The sequence below is a fragment of the Aythya ferina genome, assembly GCF_964211825.1.
Source record: "Aythya ferina genome assembly, chromosome: 17".
NCBI lineage: Eukaryota > Metazoa > Chordata > Aves > Anseriformes > Anatidae > Aythya > Aythya ferina.
In genome coordinates this window covers 7,796,418-7,815,320 of record NC_140316.1, presented here as the reverse complement: position 1 = coordinate 7,815,320, position 18,903 = coordinate 7,796,418, and the positions used below count along the sequence as shown (strand labels likewise).

At 39.5% G+C, this 18,903-nt stretch overlaps 1 protein-coding gene across 10 annotated transcripts in view; it reads left to right on the top strand.

Moving 5' to 3' along the window:
- SFI1 (SFI1 centrin binding protein) overlaps positions 1–18,903 on the top strand; it is a 34,066-nt gene that overhangs the window by 7,734 nt on the left and 7,429 nt on the right. For 9 of the 10 annotated variants that reach the window (XM_084538621.1, XM_084538624.1, XM_084538623.1 and 6 more), the window contains 21 exons: positions 909–1,026; positions 1,273–1,375; positions 1,825–1,981; positions 2,742–2,903; positions 3,442–3,512; positions 3,925–4,017; positions 4,403–4,500; positions 9,398–9,479; positions 10,390–10,568; positions 10,800–10,875; positions 11,528–11,623; positions 12,018–12,094; positions 12,797–12,899; positions 13,374–13,470; positions 14,143–14,303; positions 14,739–14,813; positions 15,144–15,218; positions 15,587–15,763; positions 16,512–16,753; positions 17,734–17,829; positions 18,016–18,277. In XM_084538621.1, coding sequence (XP_084394747.1) covers positions 909–1,026; positions 1,273–1,375; positions 1,825–1,981; positions 2,742–2,903; positions 3,442–3,512; positions 3,925–4,017; positions 4,403–4,500; positions 9,398–9,479; positions 10,390–10,568; positions 10,800–10,875; positions 11,528–11,623; positions 12,018–12,094; positions 12,797–12,899; positions 13,374–13,470; positions 14,143–14,303; positions 14,739–14,813; positions 15,144–15,218; positions 15,587–15,763; positions 16,512–16,753; positions 17,734–17,829; positions 18,016–18,277 — 2,600 coding nt within the window. The remainder of the gene's footprint in view (positions 1–908; positions 1,027–1,272; positions 1,376–1,824; positions 1,982–2,741; positions 2,904–3,441; positions 3,513–3,924; positions 4,018–4,402; positions 4,501–9,397; positions 9,480–10,389; positions 10,569–10,799; positions 10,876–11,527; positions 11,624–12,017; positions 12,095–12,796; positions 12,900–13,373; positions 13,471–14,142; positions 14,304–14,738; positions 14,814–15,143; positions 15,219–15,586; positions 15,764–16,511; positions 16,754–17,733; positions 17,830–18,015; positions 18,278–18,903) is intronic. The other variant, XM_084538618.1, reaches the window with a different exon arrangement.

Below are 18,903 nucleotides of genomic sequence, written 5' to 3'. Positions count from 1 at the left end.
ATCAATTTCCATGAAAGGGAAGATGACTCCCTTTTAAACATGATACCATGATTTTGTTCTGTGTTGATTTACAAAATAAATTAACTGGTCTCTTTGCATATGAATGCTAATATTGGAATATGATGTGTTCTGGCGTTTTGGAAACAAACTGATGGACTTTCTAGACTAATGTAATTACAGAAGCAGCTGTATGTTACTTAGTCAAAATGATTGAAAAGTGACCTGTTTAAAGACAGGTCAAAACTTGATTTACCAGATCACAAAGAAATTTTCCAAATAAAAATATTTTTTGAGGGATAAATTTGAAGTAGTATAAAATCAGTGACATTTTTGATCATTTCTAATAACTTTGCTTCACTGATATCAGTTCTGACAAGCCAGACTTATATGAGGCAGGGCAGTGCACTGGATGATGTCGTAAGCTGGAATTCGTGACACTTCTGATTTAGGTGTGTGACTGGCTTGCTAAACAAACTTGGCTTGTTTCTGGTTGAGTTCTCTGTGATGTGGGAATAGCTTGAAAAGTTACTGATGAATTTTTTTTTGAACTAACCAAAGAGAAACCTGCAGTTCTTATTTAAGAAGATTGTTATGCTGAATATTGTTATCCAATTATACATCCTGTCAGAACCAAAGATAAAACAATGCCGTACTCTGATAATTCACACTGCTCTGAACATGTGGCATGATCCTATTGATGTTTCAGAGATTTTTCTTGTCCATTTGACTCCCTTTGCCGAGGTTGGATGGTTGTGGCTAGCTCTGGTGGCTGTCATTTTAGGGTTTCCCACGTGGTGTCACTGCAGGCTGCGGGGACTGGAGCTCGGCAGCAGATGGTGTTATGGGGTGCTTAAAAATGCCAGATTGTTGCATGAACTTAAGATGCTGTCATTTTTTGTTATGCACAGCAAAGAAGCAAAAACTACTCAGGACCTGGCAGCATTGGCTGATTTATGTTGATGTTCAAAGGACAAAACAAAGTATGCACACTGTGGCGCTGGCATTCAGGGAAAGAAGCTGTTTGCGGTAAGAATGGAATGGAAACAGACAGGGAGGCACTGACCACAAGGCTGTGTTTTTTAACTCGTGTTCTATGATCTTTTCCTACAGTGGCTTTGTTTCATGTTTGATTTTTACTTGAATTCTTCCAGTATGCCTATAAACTGTGAATTTAAAGGGTGGTTATTCATACCTTTTCCAGTGAGAGGAAGGTGTTTTCTTGCATAAAACTATGGAACCTGCTATTGAATGTCTGTAACATTGCTTTGGCAGCATATCATGGGCAGTGTGGAGAAGACAATGCTATCAGAACCATGCTGGACGTAAAATGAATGTTTTAGCTCTGCAGCATTGGGCCCAGAGCCTACAGTTTCGAGTAAGTCCTAGTAACTCCTGCTGCTACCATTTCTAATGTTTAAATTGCACACAGATGACAGATGTGACTAATACATTGCAGATCAATTAAAAAAAAAAAAAAAAAAAGAAAGAAAAAGGATTTCTAATGGGAAAAGTGTGAAAGCATCAAACAAAAAAAAGGAAAAATGTTTGCTATGGAAATTCTTTGTGTCTCTACCTTTTCTACACTGATGCTGCTTTGGGTTTTTGAATGGATTGGAGTGAGAGAGCAGCCTATAAATGTAGGAGGAACGTGAGGATATAAAATCAGCCTCCTAAAGAATGGTTTACTTGGGAAATGGTTTAGTTGGGAAACCTCATTGCTCACGGCTTCCACTCTTGTACTTATGGAGAGTTCTTTGTTCTACTTCTCTAATGTTGTCTGTTCCCCTCTCCCCCCTTGCTGGCCTCCCTCAATTGTCCTGTCAGGCTTGGTTGCAGTGGCGAGAGCTGTATTTATACATCCAGAGTGACAAGCAGCAGGAGACTAAGGCAGTAACTCACCATCTGCACGTGGAATTGAAGAAAAGCATGAAAGCATGGCTGGGGTACTTAGAACTTCACAGAGCAAAGAAATGTCAGAATGGTGAGTGAAAATGGTGATTTAGGGCAGAATAGCTCAGCCCCCTTGCTTAGGGCTCAGCAGTGTTTATTCTAGGAGACACCGTGGTGCTTCTTGTTGCTGCTGTCCCAACAGATGGTGAGATCCAACTTGAGCTGTACGTTGCCACAAGCCTGGCTAGCTGAGGTTCTGTACTGAACTGTGAGGAAGATCACCTCCTTTCCATGTGATTTAAAAGAAAATGCTTTACTGTTCCCTTGATGAAAACTTGCACATTACAGATTATGTTCTAAGATGTGTGAGAAGGATATATTTGTTGGGGCTATTATCAGTTAATCTGTGTGAAGATTTTTTTAGTAATCAGACAAATCGCAGCTCCTACAGGATGGTAAGGATTATTACAGCAGTTCTTTTGTTTCTCCCTTGAAATCACTGGGACAAGTTCAGACATTTTCGTGAATGCCTTTTGATTGGTGGTAGTAGAAAGACTTCAGCTTGGCTATCAGGACACTAGTAACAGCAGAATGCTGAAAAGTGAGCTTGTATATTGCACAGTGGCACTTGTTAAATCAAGGGAAACTCATTTCCCTTCTTGAATCAGTACTGTGTGTTTCTGCTTTAAAACTGCCTTTGTGATCAAAAAGAAGAATGTAGTCCGTAGTTGAGTGTTAACTGAATTCTTACCACTGTTTTCCAGTGCTAGGAGCTTCTATTGCTTCGGAACCTGAAATAAATTAGTCCAGGACAGGATAATTCACGAGTAATTTGTGTGTTTGTTTTCTAGAGCTAGCTAAAGAGCATCACCAAGGCAGGATAATCCGTCAGTGTTTCTCAAATTGGCGGCAGTCATGGGAGTGCAGGAGAAGAGCACATGCTCAACAAAAGGAGATAGAAAAACTATCAGCGAGGATTGCTTTATGGAGAGCTTTTGCACACTGGAAGCATTGTATCCATTTTCTATTGAGTTGCTAGCGTTACTAAGGTTAAGAGCAGGTTAAGAGCATTACTGCAGTGGGAGGATTTGGTTAATAAGCCGGAATATCATACAGTAGCACGGGTAACAAACGTATCATTAGAAGGATGTATGTAAGGCTCTATTAACAATTAATAAAACTTGCAATCATAGTATGTTAGCCTTTTGATAGCTAAGTGCCTGCAAGAGAAAAATCTGCCTGCATATGAAAAAAATCTGTCATACTGACAGCATAAGTTACAATGAGATTGATTTTTATACTGTTCTTGTGTCAGAATTTTTCTTGAGCTGTCCTGTTGGCTACTACAGAACAGTGAATCAGAAATGTGTTGTGTTAAGCCTGCAAAATCTAAAACTTGACTGTAATCAAAATATCTCCCTACAAATAACAGTGCAGGAAATTCAAATGTTGAAGTACATTTAGATGAAAATGTAGTTCCCTTCTGTGGGAGGAGGTTGTATATTTATCAGGATAGGTGTTTGTGTAAAAGATGCTTTAACTCAGTAACAGATGTTGTACTGTGTGTGGAAGAGACCCAGCAGTGGGAGCTGGCTGAAAAACATCACAGGCATCATCTGCTGGTAAGAGCACTGTTACATCACGTGGAAGAGGTTGTGGAGAGAATTCAAATACTTGTGACTGGCATTGTGCCATGAACACTAACAATGGTGCACGGGTGTTAAGTGGGGGATGTTTTTGCCATGGTGAGTTTTCAAAACAGGTTTCCAAATTCCAGATGTTACAAAATGCCAGTTGAATCCAGATGGGAAGTTAGTTGCCTCACAGTAAAACCCTGGGAATGTGGAGGGGAATTTTGGAGAACTGATGACTTATGAGAGGAGATGCATGGTTTTGTTGATGACAAGATGCTAAATTTTAGATATTGTAAGGAGTAGCATCAAATGTAGGTTGTGATATGTAGCCAGTTCTAAACTGATGAGTGCTTGCTGACTTGGATTTTGTGAAAGTTGTGTGCATTTCTTTCTATTACAGAAACTTGGGTTTAAGGGTCTTCAGCAGAATGTTATGAACACTCGTCTTCAGCAAATGAGAAAAAATCTGTCATACCGTCAGTATCAGATTACAGTGAGTTTGACTTTGTACAGTTCTTGTGTCAGAGTTTTTCCTGAGCTGTCCTATTGGTGTCTACTTCCAGCTACAAAATATTTCTTGTTAAATCAGTGGCTTTGTTTCTAAATGCTAATAGCCACAGAAAATCTCTTGCCTAAATCAACTGGCCATCTTTGGTATGTTGTTTTAGTTTTGTGATTTTAATGTTTATTGTGACTTTTTATTTTGCCAGAACAAATTATAGCAGGTTATAGACGAAGTTTGTGTTATGGGACAGTGCAGCCTGCTGCAACAATGGTTGCCCACTGCATGCAGTTTTAATAGGACACTTAATCTCTCTTTGCATTCTTCTCCTTCCTTTTATGGCTCTGTTTTTCATATCTTTGTTGTTCCGTTTCAGGTGCTGCAGAAGTTCTGGAACCTCTGGAAGTCCCGTTTGGAAGAGAAGGAGGAAGAACAACAGCAGGCCTTAACATCCTTGGCTCATGCACGTTACAGGTATGCAGAGAAATATTCATATAAGTTTATATAATTGTGGGATTTGTGAGCCTTTGGTTCAGTTTTAAAATCTGCTAATACCTTTAGGAGCATGATCTTCTTGATGCAAATTGCTTTCATGTTTTCTGTGAATAATAGACAGTTGATAGCTCCTGCCTCTCTGTGAAGTGTGAGGGGGAGATGGAATAAGCCTAGCTATGAGACTCTTAATACTGAATACAAAAACTGGAAGTTGTCCTGCTAAGAGCAGTAGGTAGTCAGAGCTCAAAATTCTTGCTGCCACTTTATTTTGGGAGATTTTCTGATTTTTGATTCAGCTTAGCAGGGGAGAGCAAGATCTTTACCAGACAGGTCTGTGTGCTACTCAGGGCAGCATGCTGTCTTGTATAGTGCACAGATCCTGAAGCTAGAGCTGAAACTGAAAACATTTCAACCACAGTATTGTGGTGTTGCTCTCAAACAAATGAAACCTGTTGAGATATCCCTGAGTGAGCATGTTAGTGCAATAAACCACATAGATTTGCTTGGTTTAAATGAGGTGCAGGGTAATAAGGGAATGAAGAGAAACCTTGCTGTGCCATGCATGCTTATAGGTGACGTTCTCTCTGTTGTTCTTTTATCTGTTTAGCACACCTCGTGTTCAGAAAGACATTTGATTTTTCTACAGTTCAGAGAACTACGTTGCGGCCTAATCAGAATCTTCCACACCATCAAATCTCTATCTCATTTCTTCTAATCCTCCCAGCAGGGTTGGTTGAGAGTTGTAAAACTTCCTTGATTAAGAGAGACTAATATTACAAGAAAAAGTGAAATACTTGGTTCTGAGTTAGAGTTGATTCATGTTTAATTTCCAGGGCATCGTTATTGCACGAATCTCTCAAGCTGTGGCTAGAAAATGTCAAGTGGAGAAATTTCAGGCAGGTGTGGGGTCTCACTAGTGTTTCAGTAGATTTTTACTGTCTGTGGAGTCCATTTGCTGACCATTGGTTGTTGGAAACAGTCTGCTACTGTCTTTCTCTGAATCCTCTACTGACAGCTAGCTTTTATCATGCTCTGCAGGGCAGGTGATGCTAATGCCATCTGAGTCTAGAGGAATAATTGTAATTTGATTGTACTGTCTTTTATGTTAGACTGCTTCAAAGTAGCCTCTTCAGTTGCAAGATTCAGAGTGAAGCTTGGTGTCTAACTTGGAGCGGATAACAGTGTTGCCCATCATTTGGCTTGGTTTTGGGCAGGAAAGGTTAAAAGGACTGAAATTACAAATAGTTCTGCAATTCAGTCAGTTAAAATAGAAAAATGATTTTCTGCTGGTCTGTTGTTGGTGAAGGGTAGCTTTTATATTTTTGTGTGCATTTTTATATTTTTTGTGCTTTTTATTTTTATTTTCTTCAGCAACTACTCGGATGGTTTCTTCTAATTCTTCTTTGCTGGAATAACTGATCACTAGGCATTGTCTTTTTACCCAATGCAGTTTTGGTTTTGATTTCAGGACCTCTCTTACAGTTCATGAACATAGCAGTGTTCATAATCCCTATGAATAGCACTGGATTACATGAGTATACCCAAAATAAATGATTACAAGCTACTTGTGTCATCATACATTAATGAGACAGATTATTTTGTCTTTCCGTCTGTGAGAGAAGTCATCAATGCATTTTCAATGTTAGAACCAAACCCATAAAGGCAAATGTCTGTAATCTATTCAGAACTAACTAGGTTTATTTATTTGAGATAGTGTTGTTCTAAATCCCTTAGGAAATAGAGACTGTGGAAATCTTCAGAAAAGGAGTCAGGCTGGTTTGCACCTCTTTAGAGACAGTAAGTCAAAACCAATAGACATTTGGGGAATAAAATCTTGGCAGCCTTTCAGGCATGGAAGTAGTTTAAGAGCTGTGAACAACACTGGAGAGAGATGAAAAAAATGTTACTGTTCTTCCACGCAGACTTAGGATTGTCCTTATGAAATTAGTTTGTTATGGATGGTGTTTTGGGCTGCTTCAATGAGTCTTTAATAAACTATAGGTTTTGTAAGATTCACTTAGGTTGCCTGATGAAAATAGAAATGCTCCTTGTAAAGAGTTCTTCAGGAGTCTTAGCTGCTTGTTCTTAATTTGTGGAAAAATGATTTCTTGATGTCTTGACTTCAGGATCACTTCGGTTTTGTTCAGAGGTCACTGAAGAAATATTACTCTGGTTACCTACCTTACAGTCAGTTGCAGTATGTGCAGTTAGATTCAATATGAAACAAACAAGATGTACCTGTAAACTTCAATTTTGGCTCCAAGACCAGTGTGATACTCATAGGAATAGAACCTAAACTCACAATGATGATATTGATTGTTTCACAAGTTTGGTCTTGCACGAAAATAAATCAGTTACAATTCCTAGAGTTACTCCAGTTTAAGTTAGGAAGATTCCCAGTAATTTCACACTGCAGCTTCAGAGTTGCTTGTTGATTCTGCTGTCTATTGAAGTAAACGGATGCCATAGGTTCTCATCACCTCTTTAAAATTCAGCCATTAGCCTTTGTCTCAGGGTAATGATTTATCTTACTGATTACTTTTATGGAGCTTCAGACACGCCCAGCAATTCTAAGATTGTGCATTTGTTCATTCTGGAAATCTGAGGGGGATGGAAATACTGATGGAGAGAAAGAAATGTTAATCTTTTTTGGGACTCCTTAAAGACCTTACCTTGGCTTGTATTCTTAGCCTTGGATTCAGCCCTAACCCTTCAGTTAGGCTCACAACTTCTTGTGCTATTAAACCCTATCTCCCATTTTCTGTATTAGAAAACTAACAGTTTTTTTTCTTCTCTTGGAAGGTTTATGTTTGGAAACAGTCTTAGAATGAATCTACTCCTCGGACACCTCCTGCATAAACTGGGAGGGGAAAAATGTTCTTTTAGCATTGAATCCTGTTTCCTAGTAGACTTGGGAGCTTACAGCTTTCATTTGCAGAGGACGGTCACATCCTCTGTTTTAGATTGCTGTGTTTCTGTCAGGTTTCACAACTGAAAAACAAGCTGTAGGAAGCTTGGTTTTCATTGGATATCGGCTTGCTTTTTGTGAGAGTAACAAGTAGGTTTGGAGTGCATTTCTGCAAGCAAGTGGGAATTTTTCCACCCTGTGTTAGAGTGCAGCAGTGGTGTGTTAGCTTATCTTCTGCAGACAAGGAGAGAGAGAAGGCTGAAAGTCCCAGGAGGATAAGCTCTGTGAAAATGAGTTGTAGCATGAAATTACTGCACTGTAATTTATGCCTCTCATCAGGAAGAGGATGAATAAATACATGGTTCAAAGGTTTCATCGATTCTGTAGCTGTACCTTGATTCCGTAAGCCAGAAATATTTTTGCATGCAATCTTTTCTCTTTAGAAGAGTATAAATGAAGTCTTATTTCCTGAACATACAATTGTAAGAAGTGTGTTCCTTGTTCAGATGTCTGGGGCTGCTTTCCAACCAGATCTAAGTAAAACTTTCATGACAGTTTGCCAGAACTCAACTTCCCTGTTGATCTCTGATGCACATATGTGCAGTTTCATATGTCAGTGCCCCAGCTGCTGCATCTGGTGATCAGGAGATACCCCAGAAGAGCCATCAATTGAGATTTGTGACCGTCTGCTGATCAAAGATGCTCTTGTTGGCAGCTACCTGTACCCTCTAGAAAGACTCACTTAACTCATGTTGTTTACTATAAATTTGAAATGACTTCTAATAGCCACCTACTAAAAATCACCTGCTAAGAGTCCGAAGTGTATTTTGAGCTAACTAGAGAAGGGCTGGGACTTGCTGACAATCTAATTAGTATACCCACATGATTAAGTTTTAGAAATAACAGATGTAGTTTTGAGTGGGTGTTAGTTCTACTAGACTAACTCAAACTTCTGGACTGCGACACTTCTACCATGTGTGTTCTGTGTGAGAGCATATAGTTGTTAATCACAAATATGTATTTGTTGCAACTTTGGGATACTATTTGATAATAAGTCTTGTGCATCCCTGGGAGGAGGCAGGCTAGAAAGGAAGGTTTATCTCCACCTACAAAGAAAAAAGCTTTGATAATGATGGCAACTAACTTTGCCTTGTTTATAAAGAGGCTTTGGTAGAATTCATTCAGTGTTGACACTAGACCACTCTGCTTTTATTATTTGTTGTCATAACATTTTTCAAGTCCTATTACAATGTTTGTTTTTCTTTATTTAAAATAATAAAAAAAATAAAAAAGAGTAATAAAAAATAATAATAAATAATAAAAGAATAAATAAAAGAATAAATAATAAGAAATAAATAATAAGAAATAAATAATAAGAAATAAATAATAAGAAATAAATAATAAGAAATAAAACAAAAATAATAAATAATAAATGATAAATAAAAGATGTAATAATAAATAAAAGAAAATAGAATATAGAATAATAAAAATAAAAGAATATAGAATAATAAATAAAAGAAAAAGAATAAGTAATAATAAAAGAATAATAAAAAGAGTAATATCTTCAAAATATTTCCAAGGGAGGAGGGAGCAGACTATATTTGTAGTGGAGAAGAAGTATAAAGTTGTTATATATTTTTGTGTTTTTGTAAGTAAAATAAATTAATTGATCAGTAGTTGGAATGATCTTTTGAATGATCTGAATGAAAGCAGGGAGTTGTAATAGCTTCAGTAAATGCTTTAGTCTTGTCTCGTGTGTTTTGCATAGGATTTCAGGTGACAAATGGTGTTTTTTTTTTAAACCCAGAGACTTATAGAGAGACAGAGCTGCCGGATTTCTAGGGAAGGCTAGCATAAATTAGAAAATGAATTAACTATTTAAGCTGTAGATGTGTTGGTCTTTTGAAATTCATAAAATAAGTTGTCTGAATTATCTTCTGTGCTGATATTCTCCCTCTTTGCTTTCAGGAAGATGTTGATGAGACGGATATTTGACACGTGGTTGTTGAAGGCATGCAAGGAGCAAGAATACAGAATGGAAGAGAAAAAGGTAAAAGTAATTCTTTTGCCTGGTCTTGCTCAGGAAATAGAGGGAATGATTTCTTGTTCACTATTTTGAACATCAGTTAATGTGAGATGGGCTTTGTGTTGTAAACACCTTTCTCTCTGGTGGTGGTATTGAATCAAATCAGGGAAAGCATTGCAACAAGTATTTGCTAATCACCATTTTAATTTAAGCTGCTTATTAATAAATATAATCAAACTGTTATTGTTAACAGATAACTATTCATGCTATTCATTCTCTTATTCCCTCACATAGTGTATATATATGCTCTCATTCTGTTTCGTAGTTACCTGGTTGAAACAATAACAATAAAGAGGAGTCACCCCAGCTAGTTCCCTACCCTAGCTATAAGTACGGGGTTGTGCAAACACAGTAGTGGCTTCTAGGTTGGTGTCCAGGAAGTCCCTCAAGGGGTCTTTCGTTTCCTAAGGTGTAAATATAATCCTGTAGTTTTTTATATATCAGCCACTGCCTTATTTTATGTGGTGAGCTGCACAACTCCTAGTCAAAGGTAGTGTGTGCTGGTGGCCTTGTGGAGATAGGGCTGGCTCTTGGTGTTCTGCGTTTATCTGCTCATACATATTCAACAGGACTTGTTTCTTGAGCTTATCGGTTCTTGGGAGTCTTTCACATGCTGGTTATCAGCTTCTGTGTTTCCTCTTTGGTCTTCTGTTTTCTGGTAACAGTTTCTCTGTCCACGTACATAGAAATGTGTAGAACACTGTTCACACAAGCTCACAGCAAAGGGACTTTGATGTGTCCATTGTTGGTCAAAATAAAAAAGATGAAAACACATGGGGGACAGTTCTATGCCTGTCAACTTTTGAAAAATTGTCTTCTGTTGTTTGCAGCTGGCATGTGTCACAAATTTATTGCCACCTTCTTTCCATTATAGGCTATATTTCATTTTGAAAGGCAACTGCTGGTTTGCTTCTGGTGCCTCTGGTGTAGAAGAACAGCTGCACGTCTGGAAGAGAAAAAGGGGTTGGCTTGTGCAAGAGATCACTACAGGGACCTGCTGCTGCTAAAGGCTTTTTGTCTGTGGAAACAAAAAACTCAAGAGAGAAAAATGGAGTAAGAAGTTTTTTAGAAGAGAGAATTATTTGGATTAGCCTTGTGGTGGCCCACTTCTGACAAAGCAGTATTTAATTCTTAGTCACTGACTTCGTATTTGTGCTTTAGATTCTATTGGTTTGTCTTTTACTTAGTAGACTGAAAATAGCGAGCGTGGACATGTCTGTGCTAGAGGTGTCTAGTGACATGGATTGTACTGGAGGAGAAATAATTCAATCATTTTTCCCATAGGAGGCTCAAGGAGAGCCAAGCCCTAAGATTTCACTATTCAAAATGTCTGCAGCAGTCTTGGAACAAGTGGAGAAAGGTGAGAGAGTTAACATATGGCTAAATGCTTGAAATTGGATTGCTTGTACCCATTAAAGGAAATGGTTGATTTTAAATACTAGTCATTCCTAAGTTTTCCTCTCTTGCCAGGTGGATAAAATCAGTTCAGTGTGGCTGGAACAGGAATTGTGTAGCGAATAAAGGGAGTTCTTCCTGTTCACTTGTTCAGGGATAGTGAGAATGGAACTAGAGCTTTTGAGATTTATCTGAGAATGTAACCAGCATTAGTGTGATCAGATTGTTCCTAGTCAATGCCAATTATGTCCTTTGCAAAGCTTTATTTAAGTTAGAAATTTGCAGTAAGTCTGTTGTGTATGGCTTATAGTTATGCACAGGTCATAGCACGCAATATCAGATGGCATTTCATTTTTATGCCATCTCTTGCCATGACATAGTGTAGCAAATGCGTCTTTGAGAGGGTTCCTCAAAAAGGATGGGAAAAAAGGCATCAACTAGCCTTTTTGAGAGGAATAGCAGAGTGCAGGACTAGTTTGAAAACCTTTCATAGCAAGAAAAAGAAGTGCTGTTTCACCAGAGATTAGAAATGATCCTTTTCCCTCTGCTCTTTGCCATTGCTAGATTTCCCTCCATCACATATCTGTTCAATCTCTGCCTTTTTTTTCTCTGTGTAGTATGTGGGACATCGGTGTGAGAAATGGACAAAGCTGGTGCAAGCAGATATGCACTATCAGCACACACTACTGAGCAAGACATTGGCAGCCTGGAAGGTAAGAGAGAATGACACTTTGTGGAACTTGTCTGTGTGTGCTGAAATGGCAAATAACAAGCTGCTATGTTGTTTCACTCCAGGTGCTTATGCACCAAGTGTGCAAGTAGAATGGAAGCTATTGTAGCTGGCTAGTGTGAGTGCTAGCATTATTCTTTGAAGCAAAAGAAGCAATGTCATCTTGTGGTGTCGGTGAATGATAAATAATAGCATTAATGAGTATATAATGACTACCCATCTCAGAAAAACTGCATTTGATTCCAGTAGTTAGAGCTTTTTTTTTGTTGTTGTTGTTCTCTTAATTCTAAAGCTGCTGTTAAGAGTTTCCAGATATCTTCTCTCCTCAAAGGTCCCGGCAGTTTAGGAAATCTCACCTCTCGTTGCTTTTCTTACAGAGTTATCAACATAACATTCAGTGCATCCTATACCAAGTAGCTGAAAAGGAGAAACAGCACACTAGACTACTGCTGCGGTAAGGCCGTATTTTCTTAAGCAGCATGAGAGAGAATTGACTACATTGCAGCCAAATTACTCTATTGCTTTTGCTGCCACCTGTGTAAAATTTTGAGCATTTGGTGGTGGGAATTGTCTACTCTGCATTGCTATTTCTGTGCTGGTCAACTAACTAAATTCAACCTCTTAGTGGATCACCATCTGTTTTGGTTTAACTTTTTTTTTTTTTTTTTTTTTTTAACTGTCTCATTGACTTTACTATTGCACATGCCAGACTTTATCTGTGTTTAGCCCCATGAGAGAGTCAAGACAGCAAACTATATCATTTTCTGCAGTGCATAGATTCTGACTGCTGTAATATTAAAGCAGCCTGGAACATGTAGAGGCTTTCTTCCATTACAGTAAGGAGGATGATTAAGGTTAAGTCACTGTATATTGGTTGTAGTTGCTTTAATTTTAACTATATCTTTTTTTTTGTGTGTGTTATACAGCTTGAGCCACTTGCAGAGTCTGACTTACCTTAATATGCTAGACTTAAGGGTTGTATTCTGCTTTTGCACTGCCTTCTGTTTTCTCTCAGCAGAAACCATAACTGATTTGCAAGACTGAGTTTATAGAGACAGCTGGTTTTGGTTCCCCTGTGAGTGGGAAGGTACCAGACGAACAAGTGAGAGTAATTCTTTATGTTTTTTGTTTTGTTTTGTTTTCATTTTGCCTACAGACAGATTCTGTGTAAATGGAGAGAAAATGCCCTTTCCCTTATCTGTGAAGCTAAGGCAACTGCTCGAGCAGAAGTACACTACAGGAGAGTAATCCTGTCAAAGGTATGTTCTGTATTGCAGATACCAAGGTCTGTATGATTGCTAGCTTAGGCAGGGGTCAGGTAATGCAATTAGAAGTATCAAAAACTTAATTTAAGAGCAACAATCAAGAAAAGCCCTGAAAATTGGGAGATCCAAACTCCCAGTCACAGGTTATTTCTACAGACATCTCTGCAACAGTTGTCTCTGAGTGAGCTCGTGGTTTTTCTTCTTATTTTCCTTCTCCGTATTCCCTTGAAAGGGGAAAACAGTCTGATACAGCATAGTAGTATTATCTATGGGTGGGACAGAAAATTTTGCCTGAAAAGTGCCAGGGGGACCCTCTAAAATACTGCTGTATTTCATTTTATTTAGGAGATTTGCACCATTTTTCTGAGCCTAATGTGGAAAATGATTGTGGTGTCAAGAATGTGGTACTTCTAAAGGATGTTGTAATGTCAGTTTGTATCCTGTCTCTTGTTTGCATCATACATTTAGGTGTTTCTACAGTGGAGGTACGCTGCCTTACTACAAATGCATTACCATCAGCAGAAGGTGACAGCTGTGATGGAGGCCAGAAAACATATGGATATGGGTGAGCTGATGGGAATATTAAACTCTCAAAAGACTTAGCTATCTGCATAAGAACCTTAGAAAGATGTGGCTTAGCAGGGCAGTCTTTTGTATCGTCTGTGCAGATGACTGGATATTAAGCCTACGTGGACAAGACCCATTGAACGGCGAATGACCTGGGACTACAGTGTTCTATTGAAGGCTTCTTCTGTGACTTTTGCCTCTCTTTTGGTTCCCTGTCTATATAATAGATGATAACACTTCTTTTTTCAAGGGAATTTCCCATTACTAACATTGAAAAGCTGAGACATCTCTGATCTGAGGGTCATGAAAGTAATCTTATCAATTATTGCCTCGATCTTTCTCTAGTAATTAATATAGAAAGGCCCTCAAAGTCTGCCAACATTTTCATGAGTTCATGTAAACGATGTGGCTGATGGCTCTGAAGCACAAAGGTGGCAAATGATTTCTGAAAGATTATAAAGAATGTCAGTGATATCAGGGAAGTCTTGCAAGTCAAGGCTCACTGTCTGATACCTGAAATGCTCCACTTTCCTTCTTCCTAGTGCTGAGTACAGTCAGTGTGAGTTTTTGCCAAAACAATCTGGAAGAGCAGCTGATCACTAGATACTGTCTGAAACTAATAGTGTCTTTTTCATGGTAGTATGGTATTTAATTTCTCTTCTCCTGATAGTGCGTTTACAGACCCTGTTTCTTCACTGGAAAGAATCTACTAGGGAGTCTCTGATACTGAGGGCTCAGCAGCACAAGGCAGTGCAGCACCACCAGCAGCACCTGCTGCAGAAGTACCTGGAAAAATGGAAGAAATACCATCAGCGGTGTGTTGGGAAAATGGTGAGAAGGATCAACCTCCTCCCCAGCCAATCACCCAGGGTGGGAAGTTGCTGGTGTAGAGGAGCCAGCCATGTTTCCTAGCGATGGGAGTAGTAGTCTTGGCTGAGGAGGAGCATGAGAGCGTTGTGCACTGAGGAAGAAGGAACATGCTTGTGCCCTGCCTGAAGAAGTTTCAATTAGAACTAACAGACTTAACAGGAGATGACAAGTCAGGCTTGCCATGTGTGCGATCATTTACTGTTAATGAAATCCTTGTGGGCTCACGGGTATTTGCAGATGGGGTTACACCATAGAGCACTTGGATATTGAGAGTGGCTGGCCTCAACAGAACAAAGGATGGTAAAGGCTGTTTAGTATCTGTTCTGCTCTAGGAGCATTTGGCTCACATAATTGGGGTTTGACTGTAAGCACCTCTCTGTTTTGTTTGTTTCACAGCTGCTACAGAGAAAGGCAGATCAGCTAATGACTGACAGACTTTGCTCTACTTCCTTCTCCTGCTGGAGGACACGGGTAAGGAATTGTCCTCTGGGTTAAGTATATAGCTGCTTGCTGATGCTTAGCCTTTCTTCTCCTTCATATTCCATTCACATGAGGACCAAACAAAACTATTTAAGTTTTTGTTCCACTAGCACAAGAGACACCTTACATATCCTGGGTAGATGGGGTAGGTTATTCTGCTAAGGCTCCACCAGCACTTCTTCTTTGGTTGATTTGGCTAGTGTTTCTGGTGTGGCATATGTAAACTCCTAACCTGATTGCTGTACTATATATATATATGCGTGTATATATACATATATATATATATTTATATTTTTATTTTTTTATTTTTTTTTCTAACAGCTGTTGCAACAGCAATGGGAAAAGCAGAAGACAGTGCAAGCATTGTGGTACTGGTCTCTTTCGTTGCAGAGGAAGGTAAGTGTGTGGAAGGCTTGGGGGCAGACAAATGTATTTGGCTTGACACACAGGTCTGACTGCAATCAGCAGAGTGCATGTGCTCATCTCTTTCCTTTCCTCTTTGGGGTCCTGTATTTTGATTTGAGATGCTGGAAAACTGTCCCCATGTCTTGTAATCCAAATAATAAAAAAAAGGCTTGTTTTTCCCATCCTGACTCAGCTGACTCAAACCCCTATTCTTTTGTCCTTGTGGTGTTTGTCCTGCAGTAGCTCTGCCTATTACTGTCCAGTGGAACTGAGAGTGTTCTTGTCTGCAGGGGGAGTGGAGTCCCTAACCCAGAACTTGTCTTTGTAATAGTGCCAGGTGTCTGCTCTTGGTGTTGTAGGTATTCAGTGCTTGGCTGAGATTTGTCCAAGTGCAACAGGAGAGGAAAGATCGCATTGAAGAAGCCACAGAAGTTTATCGTACTGCTCTCATGAGAGAAGGTGTAAGTTGGATCTTGAGGTACACTGCTGGCATGAAACAGTTGCGGGGACAGCTCCAAGCCCAGCACCAGATAAAGGTGAGAGACAAGTGAACACTCAGGTACATCCAGGGCACCAAACTCTGATCTGTATTTGAAGTGTGTGTGTGAGTATGTATAGACTTCGGAGCCCTGTGTCTCAGCTGTTGTTTGGATCTGGCATATGCTTTTACCTGTGGTTCAAAGCAAAATACCTTGTCCTTTTTTTTCCGAACTGAATGTAGGGCGCTTGAGACTTGTGTTGGTAACTGGGAGCCTTTCTTAATGAAGCTATTTCAAAACTGGTCAAATCCTCCAATAGACAATGTAGCTGGATAAGACTTTTGCCATTAACTAGGGTTCTTAAACTTGGGACTGTGTTAACATAAAACATTAGAAGCTGCATCTCATCCTGTCCTAGCTTTAGTACTGCTTTGACCTGCAAGAGTGGACTGTAGTGTCACTTGTGCTTTTGAATGTCTGTCCAGCCCTGTGTGTGGAAAGGAGGATAGGGATGCATGTATTGATTACTTCCTGTTCCTGGTCAGCTTTTCCAGCTCTTTTCCAGGTTTACAAGACACTGCTTGTTCTGTTTGTTTGTGTGCATCCTGAGTTGTTGCAGAAGTACCCAGTTAATTCTCTTTATCTGAATGTTAACACGGACCTGCTAATTTAGTGTGAAGAGCTGGTATGGCTCTCAGGTCATCAGAAACTGCAGTTCCTTTCTGTGGTGGTGTTTACCCTAGGTAGTGTGATGTTACTGTCTGCTCTCAACCATCAGATGCTCTGCTATTCTTTGTGTTGACAGGCAGCCTACAATCTTCACCAGACAGTCTACCGTTGTGCAATGCTCTGGAGACAGAAAGCTCTCTACAAGAAATTAAATAAGCCTTGTTCTTTTGGGTCACCTCTGAAAAAGCAAGTGACATTTAAAATACCTGAAGTTAGCCTTGAGACAAAAGGACGTTCAGCAGAGGAAAAGCTGTGGCCTTCAAAATGCAACGATCTACCATTTCACTTTGCTGGTGGTGATTCAATTCTCAGTGAGCTGTAAGTGTAAAATTTCAGTCTCTCCTGAATTCCTCTGGTGTATGTATATGTAGTCCATAGCATACACTTTGTATCCATCGATCTGTGCATTTATGTGTCCATATCCATATCTTGGAGCCCTGTGTCTCGGCTCCTGTTTGGATCTGACATATGCTTTTGTTTATGGTTCAGAGCCAATCACTCTGTCCTTTAGTTCAGCTGAGACTATATATAGGTAGATATAGACCTCAGGCTCATTTTTTTATTTCCAAGTTTTCACAGTGATGATTGTTAGTTCCATGCATATTGCCTTTCTCTGATGCTTCATCAAATGTCTGGCTTTGCTGAGTTATGCAAGAGCTGCCACATAATGTATATATTGGCCATCAAATTATGAAAGAATTTGTGACTTTGACTTCCATGCTGGTGATGAGTAGAATCAGCTCAGCTATACTTTCCTCTAGGAGTTTCTCAATATGCAACTATGAATTTGTAGAGTATTGGTCGTTTATCATGGGATCTGTTACACAGAGAAGCATTTGAAAGATGTGTGGTGGGGGGATTTTATACCATTATGAGAGCTTGTCTTGCCCAAGCGACTTAGAGCTGTCAGTGAAACTCTTATTTTTTCACCAAAATTCTCCTTGATCATGGGGCAAATGCAAAGAAGAGTCTTCCATGAACCTTCAGAACCTAGGACAGGAGACTTGTGGGCTATAAGGTAGAAATTTCACATTTCTTTAAGCCAGCATATGCTGCCAAAAGTAGTTCTACCCCTTCCACCAGTCCTTGAGTATGCACGGTCATGCATACAGTGAACCAGCTGGCAGCATTGATACAGGTTGAAATCTAATCTTTAAAAGTTATTGCATGCAAGGGCAATGTTGCAGGGTGGGGTAGAATGACAGAATAAAAGTGCTTCTTTAGCTGCAGTGCCAGCTTATACCAATTTAAAATAATTATGTATCTATGTCATCACTGGTTTTGTTTGTTCTTTTCAGGAAGGCTGTACAACAGGCAAGATTACCACCACAAAGACCTAACTTCCTTCTGGAATCTCTAGAAAACAAGGAGCTGCTGGGAACTCCTTTTTTGAGGTAGAGAATCTGCTTTTAATAGTACTGGTGGTATTAGGAAACCAGCTAGCTCCCCCACAAGACAGGACCTTATTTCAGTGTGCAAGAGAACAGCAAGATTCTTCCTTTTTAATTGTTTTCCCCTCACCGACTGTGAAGTATAAAAGTAAGTTGAAATGTACAGGTGCATTCCTTTTCCCTTAACAGATCAGGGACACCTTTTCAGCAAACAGATGGGAACAAATGTTCTTCTCAGAGTGGGAACTTAATGCCAGTAACTGAAACGGAAGAAAGCACCTGTAAATGGCTTTCTCAGATGGGCAGTACCACTCATTCCAACTCATCTCTGACACACACTGCTCTCCCATCTGTACCGTTGTGGACACGTGATGTGCACTGTGCTGTTCAGAAGCCAAAGCTACGGTCTCCTTCATTTTTTATGCCCCACGAGAAAGCTGGGTCAGAAATGGTGAGTGTATTGGTGAAGGAAAAACTAGTGTGTTTACTGTGCTCCTGTCAGCCCACATGCTGCTTATTGCTGTTTCTTCCTACGACTCCTCAGAACTGCTCACCCAGCTGTTGAGCTGTTTTTTTCTTGTACCAGTTAGAAGTTGATTAAATGAACTGTCTCCTCATGCTCAAGAATTTTTTTTCCAAGTCTAAAGCAATATTTCACTTGCTGGCCAACCCGTATGTTTTGTACTGTAATTCATGCCTTTTTAATGCTTTTGTGTCCTTGCCAGTAGGATGTTCCTCCTAGAAAATGACTTGAATGCAGCTCCTTCTACAAGTTCAGAGCAGTTACAGTTTATCAACCAGATTATAGGGATTTAAGAGTAACACAGTTCAGGAGCATTGACAATATCTGAGAGTCTCAAAAACTGAAAATCACTTTACCTGCACGTAGGTGCTTGCATTTTGAACTCCTCTGTTCCATGCAGAAAAGGAGGTGTTATTCTAGATGAAATATCTTCCTGCTAGAAAAGAAAGCTCATTTCTTGAAATATCACAGAAGCAGCAGTGCTTGTGAGAGAGGCTCAGCAACTACAGGTGATGTCTTGGTGTGAGCAGGGCTTAGTAGCTTGGGTCAGGTGC